The 23,230-nt window shown below is 43.2% G+C and overlaps 1 protein-coding gene across 2 annotated transcripts in view; it reads right to left on the bottom strand.

Moving 5' to 3' along the window:
* The window catches only part of LOC124043243 (calcium-binding mitochondrial carrier protein Aralar2-like), a 141,928-nt gene that overhangs the window by 88,834 nt on the left and 29,864 nt on the right, over positions 1-23,230 (bottom strand). For both annotated transcript variants that reach the window (XM_046361605.1, XM_046361606.1), the window contains exon 6: positions 18,929-19,075. In XM_046361605.1, the coding sequence (XP_046217561.1) occupies positions 18,929-19,075 (147 nt within the window). The remainder of the gene's footprint in view (positions 1-18,928; positions 19,076-23,230) is intronic.

Raw genomic sequence — 23,230 nt, 5'->3', positions numbered from 1 at the left:
ACACACACACCATACACACACAAACTGTCTTTCCAGAGAGGAGAGGAGAGCTGTAGTCATCAGGCTCTGTTTAATGAAGTGCTTCTCTAATGAGGATGGAAGGTTGGAATAAAGCAGAGAAAATAGAACGAGGTAACGCTTAAAACAGAGACTCAAAACGTTCCAGTAGGCTAGTACCCACTGCACACATTCCTTCCAGCCCACAACACAACTCTTTCATCATTACACACAGTGTCTTGATTTAAGTGTGTTTAAAAGTACTTAAAGGCACTTGATGGCATCAATGTGTTGGTGTCCAATTAGATACGAGTATTTACATTTTCTCCGATGGAATGATTCATTAAAGTAACGTTGATTAAATATTGCAGATATTCATCTTGTACTATTTTGAATAGCGGGAGTGTGGAGAAAATCGTGGAAAACCATCCTTTTCACTAGATGGCGGTGTTTGCTTTACAGACACAGCAGTGAGCCCACCACAGCTTGCAGTGAGGGAGAGAAGCCATCTGCAGAAGAAGGGAGGAGGTTGCTTGGATTGAAGCTTCTCCTCTCCTCCACTCCTCTCCTGACAGAACGGCACATTTATCCACGTCCAAAATCCCACCAGTCTCACACTGTTCACTGAAACATCATATTACTGTGCCCTAGCCATGACATCCACACCCTAGCCATGACATCCACACCCTAGCCATGACATCTAAACCCTAGCCATGACATCCACACCCTAGCCATGACATCTAAACCCTAGCCATGACATCCACACCCTAGCCATGACATCTACACCCTAGCCATGACATCTACACCCTAGCCATGACATCTACACCGTAGAAATGACATCTACACCCTAGCCATGACATCTACACCCTAGCCATGACACATACACCCAAGCCATGACATTTACACCCTAGCCATGACATCTACACCCTAGCCATGACATCTACACCGTAGAAATGACATCAACACCCTAGCCATGACGTCCTTCTGTAGCTCAGTTGGTAGAGCATGTCGATTCCCGGGACCACCCATACGTAGAATGTATGCACACATGACTGTAAGTCGCTTTGGATAAAAGCGTCTGCTAAATGGCATTTATTATTATTATTATTATTATTTACACCCTAGCCATGACACCTACACCCTAGCAATGGTATTTACACCCTGGTCATGACATTTACACCCTAGCCATGACATCTACACCCAAGCCATGACATCTACACCCTAGCAATGACATCTACACCCTATCCATGACATTTACACCCTAGCCATGACATCAACACCCTAGCCATGACATTTACACCCTAGCCATGACATCTAAACCGTAGCCATGACATATACACCCTAGCCATGACATCTAAACCCTAGCCATGACATCTAAACCCTAGCCATGACATCCACACCCTAGCCATGACATCTAAACCCTAGCCATGACATCCACACCCTAAGCCATGACATTTACACCCTAGCCATGACATCTACACCCTAGCCATGACACAAACGCCCTAGCCATGACATCCACACCCTAGCCATGACATCCACACCCTAGCCATGACACAAACACCCTAGCCATGACATCTACACCCTAGCCATGACAGCTACACCCTAGACATGACATAAATATCCTAGCCATGACATATACACCCTAGCCATGACATCCACACCCTAGCCATGACATCCACACCCTAGCCATGACATCTACACCTTAGCCATGACATCTACACCCTAGCCATGACATTGATACCCTAGCCATGGCATTTACACCCTAGCCATGACACCTACACCCTATCCATGACATTTACACCCTAGCCATGACATCTACACCCTAGCAATGACATCTACACACTAGTCATGACATCTAAACCCTAGCCATGACATCTACACCCTAGCCATGACATTTACACCCTAGCCATGACATCTACACCGTAGAAATGACATCAACACCCTAGCCATGACATTTACACCCTATCCATGACACCTACACCATATCCATGACATTTACACCCTAGCCATGACATCTACACCCAAGCCATGACATCTACACCCTAGCCATGGCATCTACACCCTATCCATGACATTTACACCCTAGCCATGACATCAACACCCTAGCCATGACATTTACACACTAGCCATGACATTTACACCCTAGCCATGACATATACACCCTAGCCATGACATTCACACCCTAGCAATGACATTTACACCCTAGCCATGACATCTACACCCTAGCCATGACATTTACACCCTAGCAATGACATTTACACCCTATCCATGACATCTAAACCCTAGCCATGACATGTAAACCCTAGCCATGACATTTACACCCTAGCCATTACATTTAAACCCTAGCCATGACATTTACACCCTAGCAATGACATTTACACCCTAGCCATGACATCTACACCCTCGCCATGACATCTACACCCTATCCGTGACATCTAAACCCTAGCCATGACATTTACACCCTAGCCATAACATTTACACCCTAGCCATGACATTTACACCCTATCCATGACATCTAAACCCAAGCCATGACATTTACACCCTAGCCATGACATATACACCCTAGCCATGACATTCACACCCTAGCCATGACATTCACACCCTAGCCATGACATTTACACCCTAGCCATGACATCTACACCCTAGCCATGACATTTACACCCTAGCCATGACATCTACACCCTAGACATGACATTTACACCCTATCCATGGCATCTAAACCCTAGCCATGACATGTAAACCCTAGCCATGACATTTACACCCTAGCCATGACATTTAAACCCTAGCCATGACATTTACACCCTATCCATGGCATCTAAACCCTAGCCATGACATGTAAACCCTAGCCATGACATTTACACCCTAGCCATGACATTTAAACCCTAGCCATGACATTTACACCCTAGCAATGACATTTACACCCTAGCCATGACATCTACACCCTCGCCATGACATCTACACCCTAGCCATGACATATACACCCTAGCCATGACATTTACACCCTAGCCATGACATCTACACCCTAGCCATGACATGTACACCCTATCCGTGACATCTAAACCCTAGCCATGACATTTACACCATAGCCATAACATTTACACCCTAGCCATGACATTTACACCCTATCCATGACATCTAAACCCAAGCCATGACATTTACACCCTAGCCATGACATTTACACCCTAGCCATGACATTTACACCCTAGCCATGACATATACACCCTAGCCATGACATTCACACCCTAACCATGACATTTACACCCTAGCCATGACATTTACACCCTAGCAATGACATTTACACCCTAGCCATGACATCTACACCCTAGCCATGACATCTACACCCTAGCCATGACATTTACACCCTAGCCATGACATTTACACCCTAGCCATGACATCTACACGCTAGCCATGACATGTACACCCTATCCGTGACATCTACACCCTAGACATGACATTTACACCCTATCCATGACATCTAAACCCTAGCCATGACATTTACACCCTAGCCATAACATTTAAACCCTAGCCATGACATTTACACCCTAGCAATGACATTTACACCCTAGCCATGACATCTACACCCTCGCCATGACATCTACACCCTAGCCATGACATTTACACCCTAGCCATGACATCTACACCCTAGCCATGACATCTACACCCTCACCATGACATTTACACCCTAGCCATGATATTTACACCCTAGCCATGACATTTAAACCCTAGCCATGACATTTACACCCTAGCCATGACATCTACACCCTAGCCATGACATGTACACCCTATCCGTGACATCTACTAAACCCTAGCCATGACATTTACACCCTAGCCATAACATTTACACCCTAGCCATGAAATTTACACCCTAGCCATGACATTTAAACCCTAGCCATGACATTTACACCCTAGCCATGACATCTACACCCTAGCCATGACATGTACACCCTATCCGTGACATCTACTAAACCCTAGCCATGACATTTACACCCTAGCCATAACATTTACACCCTAGCCATGACATATACACCCTAGCCATGACATTTACACCCTAGCCATGACGTTTACACCCTAGCCATGACATCTACACCCTAGCCATGACATTTACACCCTAGCAATGACATTTACACCCTAGCCATGACATTTACACCCTAGCCATGACATTTCCACCCTAGCCATGACATTTACACTCTAGCCATGACATCTACACCCTAGCCATGACATCTACACCCTAGCCATGACATCTACACCATAGCCATGACATTTACACCCTAGCAATGAGATTTACACCCTAACCATGACATCTACACCCTAGCCATGACATTTACACCCTAGCCATGACATCTACACCCTAGCCATGACATTTACACCCTAGCCATGACATCTACACCCTAGCCATGACATCTACACCCTAGCCATGACATCTACACCCTAGCCATGACATTGATACCCTAGCCATGGCATTTACACCCTAGCCATGACACCTACACCCTATCCATGACATTTACACCCTAGCCATGACATCTACACCCTAGCAATGACATCTACACACTAGTCATGACATCTAAACCCTAACCATGACATCTACACCCTAGCCATGACATTTACACCCTAGCCATGACATCTACACCGTAGAAATGACATCAACACCCTAGCCATGACATTTACACCCTATCCATGACACCTACACCATATCCATGACATTTACACCCTAGCCATGACATCTACACCCAAGCCATGACATCTACACCCTAGCCATGACATCTACACCCTATCCATGACATTTACACCCTAGCCATGACATCAACACCCTAGCCATGACATTTACACCCTAGCCATGACATTTACACCCTAGCCATGACATATACACCCTAGCCATGACATTCACACCCTAGCAATGACATTTACACCCTAGCCATGACATCTACACCCTAGCCATGACATTTACACCCTAGCAATGACATTTACACCCTATCCATGACATCTAAACCCTAGCCATGACATGTAAACCCTAGCCATGACATTTACACCCTAGCCATTACATTTAAACCCTAGCCATGACATTTACACCCTAGCAATGACATTCACACCCTAGCCATGACATTTACACCCTAGCCATGACATTTACACCCTAGCCATGACATCTACACCCTAGACATGACATTTACACCCTATCGATGACATCTAAACCCTAGCCATGACATGTAAACCCTAGCCATGACATTTACACCCTAGCCATGACATTTAAACCCTAGCCATGACATTTACACCCTAGCAATGACATTTACACCCTAGCCATGACATCTACACCCTCGCCATGACATCTACACCCTAGCCATGACATCACCACCCTAGCCATGACATTTACACCCTAGCCATGACATCTACACCCTAGCCATGACATGTACACCCTATCCGTGACATCTAAACCCTAGCCATGACATTTACACCATAGCCATAACATTTACACCCTAGCCATGACATTTACACCCTATCCATGACATCTAAACCCAAGCCATGACATTTACACCCTAGCCATGACATTTACACCCTAGCCATGACATATACACCCTAGCCATGATATTCACACCCTAGCCATGACATTTACACCCTAGCCATGACATCTACACCCTAGCCATGACATTTACACCCTAGCAATGACATTTACACCCTAGCCATGACATTTCTACCCTAGCCATGACATTTCCACCCTAGCCATGACATTTACACTCTAGCCATGACATCTACACCCTAGCCATGACATCTACACCCTAGCCATGACATCTACACCATAGCCATGACATTTACACCCTAGCAATGACATTTACACCCTAGCCATGACATTTACACCCTAGCCATGACATCTACACCCTAGCCATGACATGTACACCCTAACCGTGACATCTACACCCTAGACATGACATTTACACCCTAGCCATGACATCTACACCCTAGCCATGACATGTACACCCTATCCGTGACATCTAAACCCTAGCCATGACATTTACACCATAGCCATAACATTTACACCCTAGCCATGACATTTACACCCTATCCGTGACATCTAAACCCTAGCCATGACATTTACACCATAGCCATAACATTTACACCCTAGCCATGACATTTACACCCTATCCATGACATCTAAACCCAAGCCATGACATTTACACCCTAGCAATGACATTTACACCCTAGCCATGACATTTCTACCCTAGCCATGACATTTCCACCCTAGCCATGACATTTACACTCTAGCCATGACATCTACACCCTAGCCATGACATCTACACCCTAGCCATGACATCTACACCATAGCCATGACATTTACACCCTAGCAATGACATTTACACCCTAGCCATGACATTTACACCCTAGCCATGACATCTACACCCTAGCCATGACATGTACACCCTAACCGTGACATCTACACCCTAGACATGACATTTACACCCTAGCCATGACATCTACACCCTAGCCATGACATGTACACCCTATCCGTGACATCTAAACCCTAGCCATGACATTTACACCATAGCCATAACATTTACACCCTAGCCATGACATTTACACCCTATCCATGACATCTAAACCCAAGCCATGACATTTACACCCTAGCCATGACATTTACACCCTAGCCAGGACATTTACACCCTAGCCATGACATTTACACCCTAGCCATGACATATACACCCTAGCCATGACATTCACACCCTAGCCATGACATTTACACCCTAGCCATGACATCTACACCCTAGCCATGACATTTACACCCTAGCAATGACATTTACACCCTAGCCATGACATTTCCACCCTAGCCATGACATTTCCACCCTAGACATGACATTTACACTCTAGCCATGACATCTACACCCTAGCCATGACATCTACACCCTAGCCATGACATCTACACCATAGCCATGACATTTACACCCTAGACATGACATTTACACCCTAGCCATGACATGTACACCCTAACCGTGACATCTACACCCTAGACATGACATTTACACCCTATCCATGACATCTAAACCCTAGCCATGACATTTACACCCTAGGCATGACATTTAAACCCTAGCCATGACATTTACACCCTAGCAATGACATTTACACCCTAGCCATGACATCTACACCCTCGCCATGACATCTACACCCTAGCCATGACATCTACACCCTAGCCATGACATTTACACCCTAGCCATGACATCTACACCCTCGCCATGACATTTACACCCTAGCCATGATATTTACACCCTAGCCATGATATTTAAACCCTAGCCATGACATTTACACCCTAGCCATGACATCTACACCCTAGACATGACATTTACACCCTATCCATGACATCTAAACCCTAGCCATGACATGTAAACCCTAGCCATGACATTTACACCCTAGCCATGACATTTAAACCCTAGCCATGACATTTACACCCTAGCAATGACATTTACACCCTAGCCATGACATCTACACCCTAGCCATGACATCTACACCCAAGCCATGACATTTACACCCTAGCCATGACATTTACACCCTAGCAATGACATTTACACCCTAGCCATGACATTTCCACCCTAGCCATGACATTTACACCCTAGCCATGACATTTACACTCTAGCCATGACATCTACACCCTAGCCATGACATCTACACCCTAGCCATGACATCTACACCCTAGCCATGACACCTACACCCTAGCCATGACATTTACACACTAGCCATGACATTTACACCCTAGCCATGACATTTACACCCTAGCCATGACATCTACACCCTAGCCATGACATTTACACCCTAGCCATGACATTTACACCCTTGCCATGGCATTTATACCCTAGCCATGACATTTACACCCTAGCCATGACATTTACACCCTAGCCATGACATCTACACCCTAGACATGACATCTACACCCTAGCCATGACATCTACACCATAGCCATGACATTTACACCCTAGCAATGACATTTCCACCTAAGCCATGACATTTACACCCTAGCCATGACATCTACACCATAGCCATGACATTTCCACCCTAGCAATGACATTTACACCCTAGCCATGACATCTACACCCTAGCCATGTAGCGGGGCACAAAGGGAGAGAAGAGAAAATATTTGGGCAAACGGAGCGTTCTATTTATCATTTATCATTTTTAGGTACAGTTGAAGTTGGAAGTTTACATACACTTAGGTTGGAGTTATTAAAACTCATTTTTTCAACCACACCACAACAAATTTTTTGTTAACAAAATATAGTTTGGCAAGTCGGTTAGGACATCTACTTTGTCCATGACACAAGTCATTTTTCCAACAACTGTTTCAGATTGTTACATACAGATTATTTAATTTATAATTCACTGTATCACAATTTCAGTGGGTCACAAGTTTACAAACACTAAATTGACTTTGCCTTTAAACAGCATGGAAAATTCCAGAAAATGATGTCATGGCTTTAGAAGCTTCTGATAAGCTAATTGACATCATTTGAGTCAATTGGAGGTGTACCTGTGGATCTATTTCAAGGCCTATCTTCAAACTCAGTGCCTCTTTACAAAGGTACGCAAGTATAAACACCATGGGACCACGCAGCTGGATACGCGTTCTGTCTCCTAGAGATTAACGTACGAAAAGGGCAAATCAATCCCAGAACAACAGCAAAGGACCTTGTGAAGATGCTGGAGGAAACAGGTACAAAAGTATCTATATCCACAGTCAAACGAGTCCTATATCGACATAACCTGAAAGGCCACTCAGCAAGGATGAAGCCACTTGCAACTGCACATGGGGACATGGCGACAAAGATAGTACTTTTTGGAGAAATGTCCTCTGGTCTGATGAAACAAAAATAGAACTGTTTGGCCATAATGATCATCATTATGTTTGGAGGAAAAAGATGAGGCTTGCAAGCCGAAGAACACCATCCCAACCGTGAAGCACGGGGGTGGCAGCATCATGTTGTGGGGGTGCTTTGCTGCAGGAGGGACTGGTGCATTTTCACAAAATAAATGGCATCATGAGGCAGGAAAATTACGTGGATATATTGAAGCAACATCTCAAGACATCAGTCAGGAAATTAAAGCTTGGTCGCAAATGGGTCTTCCAAATGGACAATGACCCCAAGCATACTGACAAAGTTGTGGTAAAATGGCTTAAGGACAACAAAGTCAAGGAATTGGAGTGGCCATCACAAAGCCCTGACCTTAATCCTATAGAAAATTTGTTGGCAGAACTGAAAAGGTGTGTGCGAGCAAGGAGGCCTACAAACCTGACTCAGTTACACCAGCTCTGTTAGGAGGAATGGGCCAGAATTCACCCAACTTATTGTGGGAAGCTTGTGGAAGGCTACCTGGATAAGAGCGTCTGCTAAATGACTTAAATGATTTGACCCAAATTAAACAATTTAAAGGCAATGCTACCAAATACTAATTGATTGTATGTAAACTTCTGACCCACTGGGAATGTGATGAAAGGAATAAATGCTGAAATAAATCAATCTCTCTACTATTATTCTGACATTTCACATTCTTAAAATAAAGTGGTGATCCTAAATGACCTAAGACAGGGCAATTTTACTAGGATTAAATGTCAGGAATCAAACAAGCTAAGCGTCAGTATAGAGACAAAGTAGAGCCGCAATTCAACGGCTCAGACACAAGAGGTATGTGGCAGGGTCTACAGTCAATCACGGATTACAAAAATAAAACCAGCCCCGTCACGGACCAGGATGTCTTGCTCCCAGGCAGACTAAATAACTTTTTTGCCCGGTTTGAGGACAATACAGTGCCACTGACACGGCCCGCAACCAAAACATGCGGACTCTCCTTCACTGCAGCCGACGTGAGTAAAACATTTAAACGTGTTAACCCTCGCAAGGCTGCAGGCCCAGATGGCATCCCCAGCCGCGTCCTCAGAGCATGCGCAGACCAGCTGGCTGGCGTGTTTACAGACATATTCATTCAATCCTTATCCCAGGCTGCTGTTCCCACATGCTTCAAGAGGGCCACCATTGTCCCTGTTCCCAAGGAAGCTAAGGTAACTGAGCTAAACGACTACCGTAGCACTCACTTCCGTCATCATGAAGTGCTTTGAGAGACTAGTCAAGGACCATATCACCTCCACCCTACCTGACACCCGAGACCCACTCCAATTTGCTTACCGCCCAAATAGGTCCACAGACGATGCAATCTCAACCACACTGCACACTGCCCTAACCCATCTGGACAAGAGGAATACCTATGTGAGACTGCTGTTCATCGACTACAGCTCAGCACTTAACACCATAGTGCCCTCCAAGCTCGTCATCAAGCTCGAGACCCTCGGTCTCGACCCCGCCCTGTGCAATTGGGTACTGGACTTCCTGACGGGCCGCCCCCAGGTGGTGAGGGTAGGTAACAACATCTCCACCCCGCTGATCCTCAACAATGGGGCCCCACAAGGGTGCGTTCTGAGCCCTCTCCTGTACTCCATGTTCACCCACGACTGCGTGGCCATGCACGCCTCCAACTCAATCATCAAGTTTGCGGACGTCACTACAGTGGTAGGCTTGATTACCAACAACGATGAGACGGCCTACAGGGAGGAGGTGAGGGCCCTCGGAGTGTGGTGTCAGGAAAATAACCTCACACTCAACTTCAACAAAACTAAGGAGATGATTGTGGACTTCAGGAAACAGCAGAGGGAGCACATCGATGGGACAGTAGTGGAGAGGGTAGTAAGTTTTAAGTTTCTCTGCGTATACATCACAGACAAACTGAATTGCTCCACCCACACAGACAGCGTTGTGAAGAAGGTGCAGCAGCGGCTCTTCAACCTCAGGAGGCTGAAGAAATTTGGCTTGTCACCAAAAGCACTCACAAACTTCTACAGATGCACAATCGAGAGCATCCTGTCGGGCTGTATCAACGCCTGGTACGGCAACTGCTCCGCCCACAACCGTAAGGCTCTCCAGAGGGTAGTGTGGTCTGCACAACGCATCACCGGGGGCAAACTACCTGACTACCAGCCCTGCCCTCCAGGACACCTACACCACCCGATGTCACAGGAAGTCCATAAAGATCATCAAGGACAACAACCACCCGAGCCACTGCCTGTTCACCCCGCTATCATCCAAAAGGAGAGGTCAGTACAAGTGCATCAAAGCAGGGACCGAGAGTCTGAAAAACAGCTTCTATCTCAAGGCCATCAGACTGTTAAACAGCCACCACTAACATTGAGTGGCTGCTGCCAACACACTGAATCAACTCCAGCCACTTTAATAATGGGAATTGATGGAAATTGATGGAAAATATATCACTAGCCACTGTAAACAATGCTACTTTATATAATGTTTACATACCCTACATTACTCATCTCATATGTACTGTGGGGCAAAAAAAGTATTTAGTCAGTCACCAATTGTGTAAGTTCTCCCACTTAAAAACATGAGATAGGCCTGTAATTTTCATCATATGTACACTTCAACTATGACAGACAAAATGAGAAAAAATCCAGAAAATCACATTGTAGGATTTTTCATGAATTTATTTGCAAATTATGGTGGAAAATAAGTATTTGGTCAATAACAAAAGTTTATCTCAATACTTTGTTATATACCCTTTGTTGGCAATGACAGAGGTCAAACGTTTTCTGTAAGTCTTCACAAGGTTTTCACACACTGTTGCTGGTATTTTGGCCCATTCCTCCATGCAGATCTGCATTGATGTTTTGGGGCTGTTGCTGGGCAACACGGACTTTCAACTCCCTCCAAAGATTTTCTATGGGGTTGAGATCTGGAGACTGGCTAGGCCACTCCAGGACCTTGAAATGCCTCTTACGAACCCACTCCTTCGTTGCCCGGGCGGTGTGTTTGGGATCATTGTCATGCTGAAAGACCCAGCCACGTTTCATCTTCAATGCCCTTGCTGATGGAAAGAGGTTATCACTCAAAATCTCACGATACATGGTCCCATTCATTCTTTCCTTTACACGGATCAGTTGTCCTGGTCCCTTTGCAGAAAAACAGCCCCAAAGCATGATGTTTCCACCCCTATGCTTCACAGTAGGTATGGTGTTCTTTGGATGCAACTCAGCATTCTTTGTCCTCCAAACACGACGAGTTGAGTTTTTACCAAAAAGTTATATTTTGGTTTCATCTGACCATATGACATTCTCCCAATCTTCTTCTGGATCATCCAAATGCTCTCTAGCAGACTTCAGACGTGCCTGGACATGAACTGGCATTAAGCAGGGGGACACGTTTGGCACTGCAGGATTTGAGTCCCTGGCGGCGTAGTTTGTTACTGATGGTAGGCTTTGTTACTTTGGTCCCAGCTCTCTGCAGGTCATTCACTAGGTCCCCCCGTATGGTTCTGGGATTTTTGCTCACCGTTCTTGTGATGATTTTGACCCCACGGTGTGAGATTTTGCGTGGAGCCCCAGATCGAGGGAGATTATCAGTGGTCTTGTATGTCTTCCATTTCCTAATAATTGCTCCTACAGTTGATTTCTTCAAACCAAGCTGCTTACCTATTGCAGATTCAGTCTTCCCAGCCTGGTGCAGGTCTACAATTTTGTTTCTGGTGTCCTTTGACAGCTCTTTGGTCTTGGCCATAGTGGAGTTTGGAGTGTGACTGTTTGAGGTTGTGGACAGGTGTCTTTTATACTGATAACAAGTTCAAACAGGTGCCATTAATACAGGTAACGAGAGGGACAGTGGAGCCTCTTAAAGAAGAAGTTACAGGTCTGTGAGAGCCAGAAATCTTGCTTGTTTGTAGGTGACCAAATACTTATTTTCCACCATAATTTGGATCCTACAATGTGATTTTCTGGATTTTTTTTTCTTCCTCATTTTGTCTGTCATAGTTGAAGTGTAGCTATGATGAAAATTACAGGCCTCTCTCATCTTTTTAAATGGGAGAACTTGCACAATTGGTGGCTGACTAAATACTTTTTTGCCCCACTGTATATACTGTACTCGATACCATGCCGTTCTGTACCATCACTCATTCATATATCTTTATGTACATATTCTTTATCCCTTTACACTTGTAAAGGTAGTAGTTTTGGAATTGTTAGGTTAGTTTACTCGTTGGTTATTACTGCATTGTCGGAACTAGAAGCACAAGCATTGCGCTACACTCGCATTAACATCTGCTAACCATGTGTATGTGACAAATACATTTGATTTGATTTGGATTTTTAAAATTTGAATTGTGAAAAACTGAGTTTAAATGTATTTGGCTAAGGTGTATGTAAACTTCCGACTTCAACTGTATGTGCGAGATTAGAGGGAGAGAGTGTGTGTAGAGTCTGTAGAATGTGTTGTGTGTGTATACATTTTGTAGTGTGTGTAGAGTGCGCAAGAGTGTGTAGTGTCTGTAGAGTGTGTAGTGTGTGTATAGTGTATAATGGGTGTAGAGTGTGTAGAGTGTGTATAGAGTGTGTAGTGTGTGTAGAGTGTATAGAGTGTGTAGTGTGTGTAGAGTGTGTGTAGAGTGTGTGTAGTGTGTGTAGAGTGTGTGTAGAGTTTATAGAGTATGTAGAATGTGTGTAGAGTGTAGTGTGTGTAGAGCATGTAGAGTATGTGTAGAGTGTAGAGTGTGTAGTGTGTGTAGTGTGTGTAGAGTGTAGAGTGTGTAGTGTGTGTGTAGAGTTTGTAGTGTGTGTGTAGTTTGTGTGTAGAGTGTGTAGTGTGTGTGTAGAGTGTAGAGTGTGTGTAGAGTGTAGAGTGTGTAGTGTGTGTAGTGGGTGTAGAGTGTAGAGTGTGTAGAGTGGGTGTAGTGTGTGTAGAGTGTGTGTAGTGTATGTAGAGTGTGTAGTGTGTAGAGTGTGTAGTGTGTGTAGTGTGTAGAGTGTGTAGTGTGTGTAGTGTGCATAGTGGGTGTAGAGTGTGTAGTGTGTGTATATTGTGTGTAAAGTGTGTAGTGTGTGTGTAGAGTGTGTAGAGTGTGTAGTGTGTATGTAGAATATGTAGTGTGTGTAGAGTGTGTAGTGTGTGTAGGGTGTGTAGAGTGTGTAGAGTGTGTAGTGTGTGTAGTGTGTGTAGAGTGTGTAGAGTATGTAGTGTGTGTAGAGTTTGTAGAGTATGTAGAGTGTGTAGAGTGTGTGTAGAGTGTGTAGAGTGTGTGTAGAGTGTGTAGAGTGTAGAGTGTGTAGAGTGTAGAGTGTGTAGTGTGTGTAGTGGGTGTAGAGTGTGTAGTGTGTGTGTAGAGTTTGTAGTGTGTGTGTAGTTTGTGTGTAGAGTGTAGAGTGTGTGTAGAGTGTAGAGTGTGTGTAGTGTGTAGAGTGGTTGTAGTGTGTGTAGAGTGTAGAGTGTGTGTAGAGTGTAGAGTGTGTGTAGTGTGTGTAGAGTGGTTGTAGTGTGTAGAGTGGTTGTAGTGTGTGTGGTTGTAGTGTGTGTAGAGTGTGTGTAAGTGTATGTAGAGTGTGCAGTGTGTGTAGTGTGTAGAGTGTGTAGTGTGTGTAGTGTGTAGTGTGTGTATAGAGTGTGTAGTGTGTGTATAGAGTGTGTAGAGTGTGTAGTGTGTGTAGTGTGTAGTGTGTGTATAGAGTGTGTAGTGTGTGTATAGAGTGTGTAGAGTGTGTAGAGTGTAGTGTGTAGAGTGTGTAGTATGCGTAGAGTGTAGAGTGTGTAGTGTTGGTAGAGTGTGTAGAGTGTGTAGAGTGTGTAGTGTGTGTAGAGTGTGTAGAGTATGTAGTGTGTGTAGAGTTTGTAGAGTATGTGTAGAGTGTAGAGTGTGTAGTGTGTGTAGTGGGTGTAGAGTGTGTAGTGTGTGTGTAGAGTTTGTAGTGTGTGTGTAGTTTGTGTGTAGAGTGTAGAGTGTGTGTAGAGTGTAGAGTGTGTGTAGTGTGTAGAGTGGTTGTAGTGTGTGTAGAGTGTAGTGTGTGTGTAGAGTGTAGAGTGTGTGTAGTGTGTAGAGTGGTTGTAGTGTGTAGAGTGGTTGTAGTGTGTGTAGAGTGTGTGTAAGTGTATGTAGAGTGTGCAGTGTGTGTAGTGTGTAGAGTGTGTAGTGTGTGTAGTGTGTAGTGTGTGTATAGAGTGTGTAGTGTGTGTATAGAGTGTGTAGAGTGTGTAGAGTGTAGTGTGTAGTATGCATAGAGTGTAGAGTGTGTAGTGTTGGTAGAGTGTGTAGAGTGTGTAGTGTGTGAGGTGTGTGTAGAGTGTGTAGTGTGTGTAGAGTGTGTGGTGTATGTACAGTGTGTAGTGTGTGTAGAGTGTGTGTAGAGTGTAGAGTGTGTAGTGTGTAGAGTATGTCGTGTGTGTAGAGTGTGTGTAGAGTCTATAGATTGTGTAGTGTGTGTAGAGTGTGTGTGGTGGGTATAGTGTGCATGTAGAGTGTGTGTAGTGTGTATAGTGTGTGTGTAGAGTATATAATATAGAGTATGTAGTGTGTGTAGAGTCTATAGATTGTGTGTAGAGTGTGTGTAGTGGGTGTAGTGTGTAGAGTGTGTAGTGTGTAGAGTGTGTAGTGTGTGTGTGTAGTGTGTGTAGAGTGTGTAGTGTATGTACAGTGTGTAGTGTGTGTAGCGTGTGTGTAGAGTGTAGAGTGTGTAGAGTGTATGTAGAGTGTGTAGAGTGTGTAGCGTGTGTAGTGTGTAGAGTATGTGTTGTGTGTGTGTAGAGTCTATAGATTGTGTAGTGTGTGTAGAGTGTGTGTGGTGGGTATAATGTGCATGTAGAGTGTGTGTAGTGTGTATAGTGTGTGTAGAGTGTGTGTAGAGTATATAGAGTATGTAGTGTGTGTAGAGTCTATAGATTGTGTGTAGAGTGTGTGTAGTGGGTGTAGTGTGTGTGTAGTGTGTAGTGTGTGTGTAGAGTGTAGTGTGTAGTGTGTGTTTAGAGTGTGTAGTGTGTGTTTAGAGTGTATAGTGTGTGTAGAGTGTGTAGTGTGCGTGTAGAGTGTGTAGTGTGTGTGTGTAGAATGTGTAGAGTGTGTGTAGAGTGTGTGTAGTGTGTAGAGTTGACAGAGTATGTAGTGTGTGTAGTGTGTAGAGAGTGTGTAGAGTCTATAGATTGTGTAGTGTGTGTAGTGTGTAGAGTGTGTGTAGAGTTGATAAGAGTATGTAGTGTGTGTAGAGTTTATAGAGTATGTAGTGTGTAGAGTGTGTGTAGAGTTGATAGAGTATGTAGTGTGTGTAATGTGCATGTAGAGATGATAGAGTATGTAGTGTGTGTAGTGTGTAGAGTATGTAGTGTGTGTAGTATGTAGAGTGTGTGTAGAGTTTATAGAGTATGTAGTGTGTGTAGAGTTTATAGAGTATGTAGTGTGTGTAGTATGTAGAGTGTGTGTAGAGTTTATAGAGTTATGTACTGTGTGTAGTGTGTAGAGTTTTTGTAGTGTGTGTAGAGTTGATAGAGTATGTAGTGTGTGTAGAGCGTGTGTGTAGTGTGTAGAGTGTGTGTAGAGTTTATAGAGTATGTACTGTGTGTAGCGTGTAGCGTTTGTGTAGAGTTTATAGAGTATGTAGTGTGTGTAGAGTGTATGTGGTGTGTAGATTGTGTGTAGAGTGTGTGTAGAGTGTATAGAGTGTGTAGGTTTGGTTCCACATACAGCCTTGTGTTTAATGAGTCTGTAATGGAAATGAGTGTATGTTTACTAACATGGACCCAGAGATGGCTGGATTATGAGGTAAACATTGTGGGAAAAATGACAGAGTTCACCAGGTGTTTATAAAACAGGCTAGACATGGAGGGAGACACACACAACCAGTGACATGTGAGACATACAGTACCAGTCAGAAGTTTGGACACACATAGTCATTCAAGGGTTTTCTTTATTTTACTATTTTCTACATTGTAGAATAATAGTGAAAACATCAAAACTATGAAATAACACATATGGAATCATGTAGTAACCAAAAAAGTGTTAAACAAATCCAAATATATTTCATGTTTTAGATTCTTCAAAATAGCCACCCTTTGCCTTGATGACAGCTTTGCATACTCTTGGCATTCTCTCAAACAGCTTCATGAGGTAGTCATGAATGCATTTCAATTAACAGGAGTGCCTTGTTAAAAGTTCCTTTGTGGAATTTCTTTCCTTCTTAATACATATTATGGCAAGAACAGCTCAAATGAGCAAAGAGAAAGACAGTCCATCATTACTTTAAGACATGAAGATCAGTCAATAAGGAACATGTCAAGAACTTCGAAAGTTTCAAGTGTAGTCGCAAAAACCATCAAGCGCTATGATGAAACTGGCTTTAATGAGGACCGCCACAGGAAATGAAGACCCAGAGTTACCTTTGCTGCAGAGGATAAGTTCATTAGAGTTTTCACCTACCTCATTCCCATACTGTTTTTATACTGTTTTTATTTATTTATTTTTCTGCTCTTTTGCACACCAATATCTCTACCTGTACATGACCATCTGATCACTTATCACTCCAGTGTTAATCTGCAAAATTGTATTATTCGCCTACCTCCTCATGCCTTTTGCACACATTGTATATAGACTGCCCATTTTTTTCTACTGTGTTATTGACTTAATTGTTTATTCCATGTGTAACTCTGTGTTGTCTGTTCACACTGCTATGCTTTATCTTGGCCAGGTCGCAGTTGCAAGTGAGAACTTGTTCTCAACTAGCCTACCTGGTTAAATAAAGGTGAAATAAAAATAAAATAAAATAAAAAGAGTTACCAGCCTCAGATTGCATCCCAAATAAATGCTTCACAGAGTTCAAGTAACAGACATCTACACGACATTAACTGTTCAGAGGAGACTGTGTGAATACAGCCTTCATGGTCGAATTGCTGAAAAAAAAACACTTCTAAAGGACACCAATAAGAAGAAGAGACTTGGTTGGGTCAAGAAACAAGAACAATGGACATTAGACCTCATGAGTCCAAATGAGAGATGTTTGGTTCCATACGCCGTGTCTTTGTGACACGCAGAGTAGGTGAACGGATGATCTCAGCATGTGTGGTTCCTACCGTGAAACACGGAGGAGGAGGTGTGATGGTGTGGGGGTGCTTTGCTGGTTACACTGTCTGTGATTTATTTAGAATTCAAGGCACACTTAACCAGCATGGCTACCACACCAATCTGCAGTGATACACCATCCTATCTGGTTTGCGCTTAGTGGGTCTAACATTTGTTTTTCAATAGGACAATGACCCAACACACCTCCAGACTGTGTAAGGGATATTTGACCAAGAAGGAGAGTGATGGAGTGCTGCATCAGATGACCTAGCCTCCACAATCAACCAACCTCAACCCAATTTGGGATGAGTTGGACCGCAGAGTGAAGGAAAATCAGCCAAAAAGTGTTCAGCAAATGTGGGAAGTCTTTACAAGACTGTTGGAAAAGCACTCCTCGTGAAGCTTGTTGAGAGAATGCCAAGAGTGTGCAAAGCTGTCATCAAGGCAAAGGGTGGCTACTTTGAAGAATCTAAAATATATTTGGATTTGTTTAACAGTATTTTGGTTACTACATGATTCCATATGTTTTATTTCATAGTTTTGATGTCTTCATTATTATTCTACAATGTAGAAAATAGTACAAATAAATACAACTTTTGACTGGTACTGTACATACTTAATTACTCACACAAACATACCATTCATACGTGTAATACCACAATTGTGATAAAAGTATTTCCTCACATAGAGAGAAAAAATGAGGACACCAAAACAGATATGTGTGTGTGTGTGTGTGTGTGTGTGTGTGTGTGTGTGTGTGTGTGTGTGTGTGTGTGTGTGTGTGTGTGTGTGTGTGTGTGTGTGTGTGTGTGTGTGTGTGTGTGTGTGTGTGTGTGTGTGTGTGTGTGTGTGTGTGTGTGTGTGTGTGTGTGTGTGTGTGTGTGTGTGTGTGTATGGGTGTGAGAGAGATATATTTAACTGCCTGGTTTGCTGTCAGAGAGGTTTGAGGTTCCATACGCTGTGTCTTTGTGTCATGTTAGGAGAAGGATAGAGGGAGAGAGGGAGGAGAAGCAGAGAACCAGGAAGCCAGACCCACCGCCACCAGGCTCTCCTCCACAAAGGGTGTGAGCATGTGGGGCCGGATGGTGACCATGATGTCCCTGAAGTCCAGGGCGGAGATGGAGCCGCTGTGGGCCTTGTCCCTCTGAACAAAGGCCTGCCGCGCATGCTCCAGCTGCATCTCCTGGGGAGGAGACAGAGGAACACACACACACAGATTAACAACACACAGAGACAGATGCATACACACACATAGCACACATACATAGACAGATACACACACAAATAGAGACAGATACACACACATGCGGGCACAAACACTATGTACAGGCCCTAACCCACATAGTAGAGGTCACACAGAGGATTTGACTTATCCGTCCTCATGACTCATAGATAGCCTTTAAATCACACAGATACCCTTTAAATCACAGATACTTTTTAAATCATTCAAATGTGCAATTAATAGATTGTTTTAACGTGAAATGAATATGGTTGATTTTTAAGGTTAGGGTGAAGTGCAGTGAATAGTGCCACCTTTTAGGATGTCAATATAAATGAATATATTTATGGTTGTTTGTCATTTCCTCTTGCCTTTTAATCATTATATGTGTTCTTGTTTTTACCATCGAGGACCACTGTGGAAACAAGCGTTTTAATTCATACTTTCAAGTGATATCCTCTGGATCCACATTGAACATTTTATTGTATATGTCTGTTACCCAAAATAAAGTAAATTCAATTCAAAATACCATTTAAATCACACAGATACCCTTTAAATTACACAGATACCTTTTAAATAAAAAAAATAGACCCTTTCTATCACACAGTGACAGTCATAGATACCCTTGGCATCACATAGAGACAGCCATAAGCTAAGTTTCCATCCAATTGGTGACAGATTTTCATGTGAATAGTCTAAAATCCGCATTTAAAAAATACACGCATTTTCCAACCAGAGATGTGTTTCCATCAAATTGACTTGTTTCAGATAAAAGGCTGCGTGTGACATAAAAATGCCCTTTGCGGATAAATTCCCATGTACCAAATAAAAAATACAAGTTAAATCGGATTCCATTGCTTTTTCAACTCTACTGATGGTGTTCACAAGAAATCTGCGTTATATAGAGAATGAGCCCATTCTGGTATTGGCACGTGTACTCTAGCCAACAGCTCTATCTGTGTGCTTGGCTAGAGCGCACATGTAGCCTACATGAGATTATTATTATGGACAAAAGAGCGAGATTATTTATAATTGTCAAACGACAGCAAAGCATCAATCACCATGTCACCAGAATAAGACCCTTGATATGTATTGAAAGGAGCATCAAGCTCATCACCTTGCACTTTCACCACCCTGTGAAGTTCATAACTTATTTCATCTGTAGCCTAATAAACTGCATGCTTTCCTGACGAGTCATAGTGAGAGGACCACACAACATGTCATCGCATGACTCCAAGTTAACTTTGATATCATTGTTATTATATCAATATTTGAGCATAAAAGCATTTCCACCGACATTCCTCGCATAATTAATTTTACAGACACAAAAAGATCCAACCTTGTATAACAGTTTTGTTGGTATTTGGAAACTTTACCGAAAAACGTTTTTATTTTCAATGAGGCCTGTCATTACATTTTTTATCCAACGTTATTTACTCGCATTAGAAAGGTTAGATGGAAACCTGGTGAATGACAGATACCCTTTAAATCACACAGATACCCTTTAAATCACACAGATACCCTTTAAAACACACAGATACCCTTTAAATCACAGATACCCTTTAAATCACACAGATACCCTTTAAATCACACAGATACCCTTTAAATCACATAGAGACCCTTTAAATCACACAGATACCCTTTTAAATCACACAGATACCCTTTAAATCACACAGATACCCTTTAAATCACACAGATACCCTTTAAATCACATAGAGACCCTTTAAATCACACAGATACGCTTTAAATCACACAGATACCCTTTAAATCACAGATACCCATTAAATCACACAGATACCCTTTAAATCACACAGATACTCAGCATGAGGTCGTTGTGCAGTCCTATATATGACATGTAGAGCTGCTCTGTCATCAACATGAGGTCGTTGTGCAGTCCTATATATGACATGTAGAGCTGCTCTGTCATCAGCATGAGGTCGTTGTGCAGTCCTATATATGACATGTAGAGCTGCTCTGTCATCAACATGAGGTCGTTGTGCAGTCCTATATATGACATGTAGAGCTGCTCTGTCATCAACATGAGGTCGTTGTGCAGTCCTATATATGACATGTAGAGCTGCTCTGTCATCAACATGAGGTCGTCGTGCAGTCCTATATATGACATGTAGAGCTGCTCTGTCATCAACATGAGGTCGTCGTGCAGTCCTATATATGACATGTAGAGCTGCTCTGTCATCAACATGAGGTCGTCGTGCAGTCCTATATATGACATGTAGAGCTGCTCTGTCATCAACATGAGGTCGTTGTGCAGTCCTATATATGACATGTAGAGCTGCTCTGTCATCAACATGAGGTCGTTGTGCAGTCCTATATATGACATGTAGAGCTGCTCTGTCATCAACATGAGGTCGTTGTGCAGTCCTATATATGACATGTAGAGCTGCTCTGTCATCAACATGAGGTCGTTGTGCAGTCCTATATATGACATGTAGAGCTGCTCTGTCATCAACATGAGGTCGTTGTGCAGTCCTATATATGACATGTAGAGCTGCTCTGTCATCAGCATGAGGTTGTTGTGCAGTCCTATATATGACATGTAGAGCTGCTCTGTCATCAACATGAGGTCGTTGTGCAGTCCTACAGTGCCTTGCGAAAGTATTCGGCCCCCTTGAACTTTGCGACCTTTTGCCACTTTTCAAGCTTCAAACATAAAGATATAAAACTGTATTTTTTTTGTGAAGAATCAACAACAAGTGGGACACAATCATGAAGTGGAACGACATTTATTGGATATTTCAAACTTTTTAACAAATCAAAAACTGAAAAATTGGGCGTGCAAAATTATTCAGCTCCTTTACTTTCAGTGCAGCAAACTCTCTCCAGAAGTTCAGTGAGGATCTCTGAATGATCCAATGTTGACCTAAATGACTAATGATGATAAATACAATCCACCTGTGTGTAATCAAGTCTCCGTATAAATGCACCTGCACTGTGATAGTCTCAGAGGACCGTTAAAAGCGCAGAGAGCATAATGAAGAACAAGGAACACACCAGGCAGGTCCGAGATACTGTTGTGAAGAAGTTTAAAGCCGGATTTGGATACAAAAAGATTTCCCAAGCTTTAAACATCCGAAGGAGCACTGTACAAGCGATAATATTGAAATGGAAGGAGTATCAGACCACTGCAAATCTACCAAGACCTGACCGTCCCTCTAAACTTTCAGCTCATGCAAGGAGAAGACTGATCAGAGATGCAGCCAAGAGGCCCATGATCACTCTGGATGAACTGCAGAAATCTACAGCTGAGGTGGGAGACTCTGTCCATAGGACAACAATCAGTCGTATATTGCACAAATCTGGCCTTTATGGAAGAGTGGCAAGAAGAAAGCCATTTCTTAAAGATATCCATAAAAAGTGTCGTTTAAAGTTTGCCAAAAGCCACCTGGGAGACACACCAAACATGTGGAAGAAGGTGTTCTGGTCAGATGAAACCAAAATTGAACTTTTTGGCAACAATGCAAAACGTTATGTTTGGCGTAAAAGCAACACAGCTCATCACCCTGAACACACCATCCCCACTGTCAAACATGGTGGTGGCAGCATCATGGTTTGGGCCTGCTTTTCTTCAGCAGGGACAGGGAAGATGGTTAAAATTGATGGGAAGATGGATGGAGCCAAATACAGGACCATTCTGGAAGAAACCCTGATGGAGTCTGCAAAAGACCTGCGACTGGGACGGAGATTTGTCTTCCAACAAGACAATGATCCAAAACATAAAGCAAAATCTACAATGGAATGGTTCAACAATAAACATATCCAGGTGTTAGAATGGCCAAGTCAAAGTCCAGACCTGAATCCAATCGAGAATCTGTGGAAAGAACTGAAAACTGCTGTTCACAAATGCTCTCCATCCAACCTCACTGAGCTCGAGCTGTTTTGCAAGGAGGAATGGGAAAAAAATGTCTGTAGCTCAGTTGGTAGAGCATGGCGCTTGTAACGCCAGGGTAGTGGGTTCGATCCCCGGGACCACCCATACGTACAATGTATGCACACATGACTGTAAGTCGCTTTGGATAAAAGCGTCTGCTAAATGGCATATATATATATTATATATATATGCAAAACTGATAGAGACATACCCCAAGCGACTTACAGCTG

This window comes from Oncorhynchus gorbuscha, linkage group LG09 (genome assembly GCF_021184085.1).
Source record: "Oncorhynchus gorbuscha isolate QuinsamMale2020 ecotype Even-year linkage group LG09, OgorEven_v1.0, whole genome shotgun sequence".
NCBI classification, from domain to species: Eukaryota; Metazoa; Chordata; class Actinopteri; order Salmoniformes; family Salmonidae; genus Oncorhynchus; species Oncorhynchus gorbuscha.
This window is presented reverse-complemented; position numbering and strand designations above follow the sequence as displayed.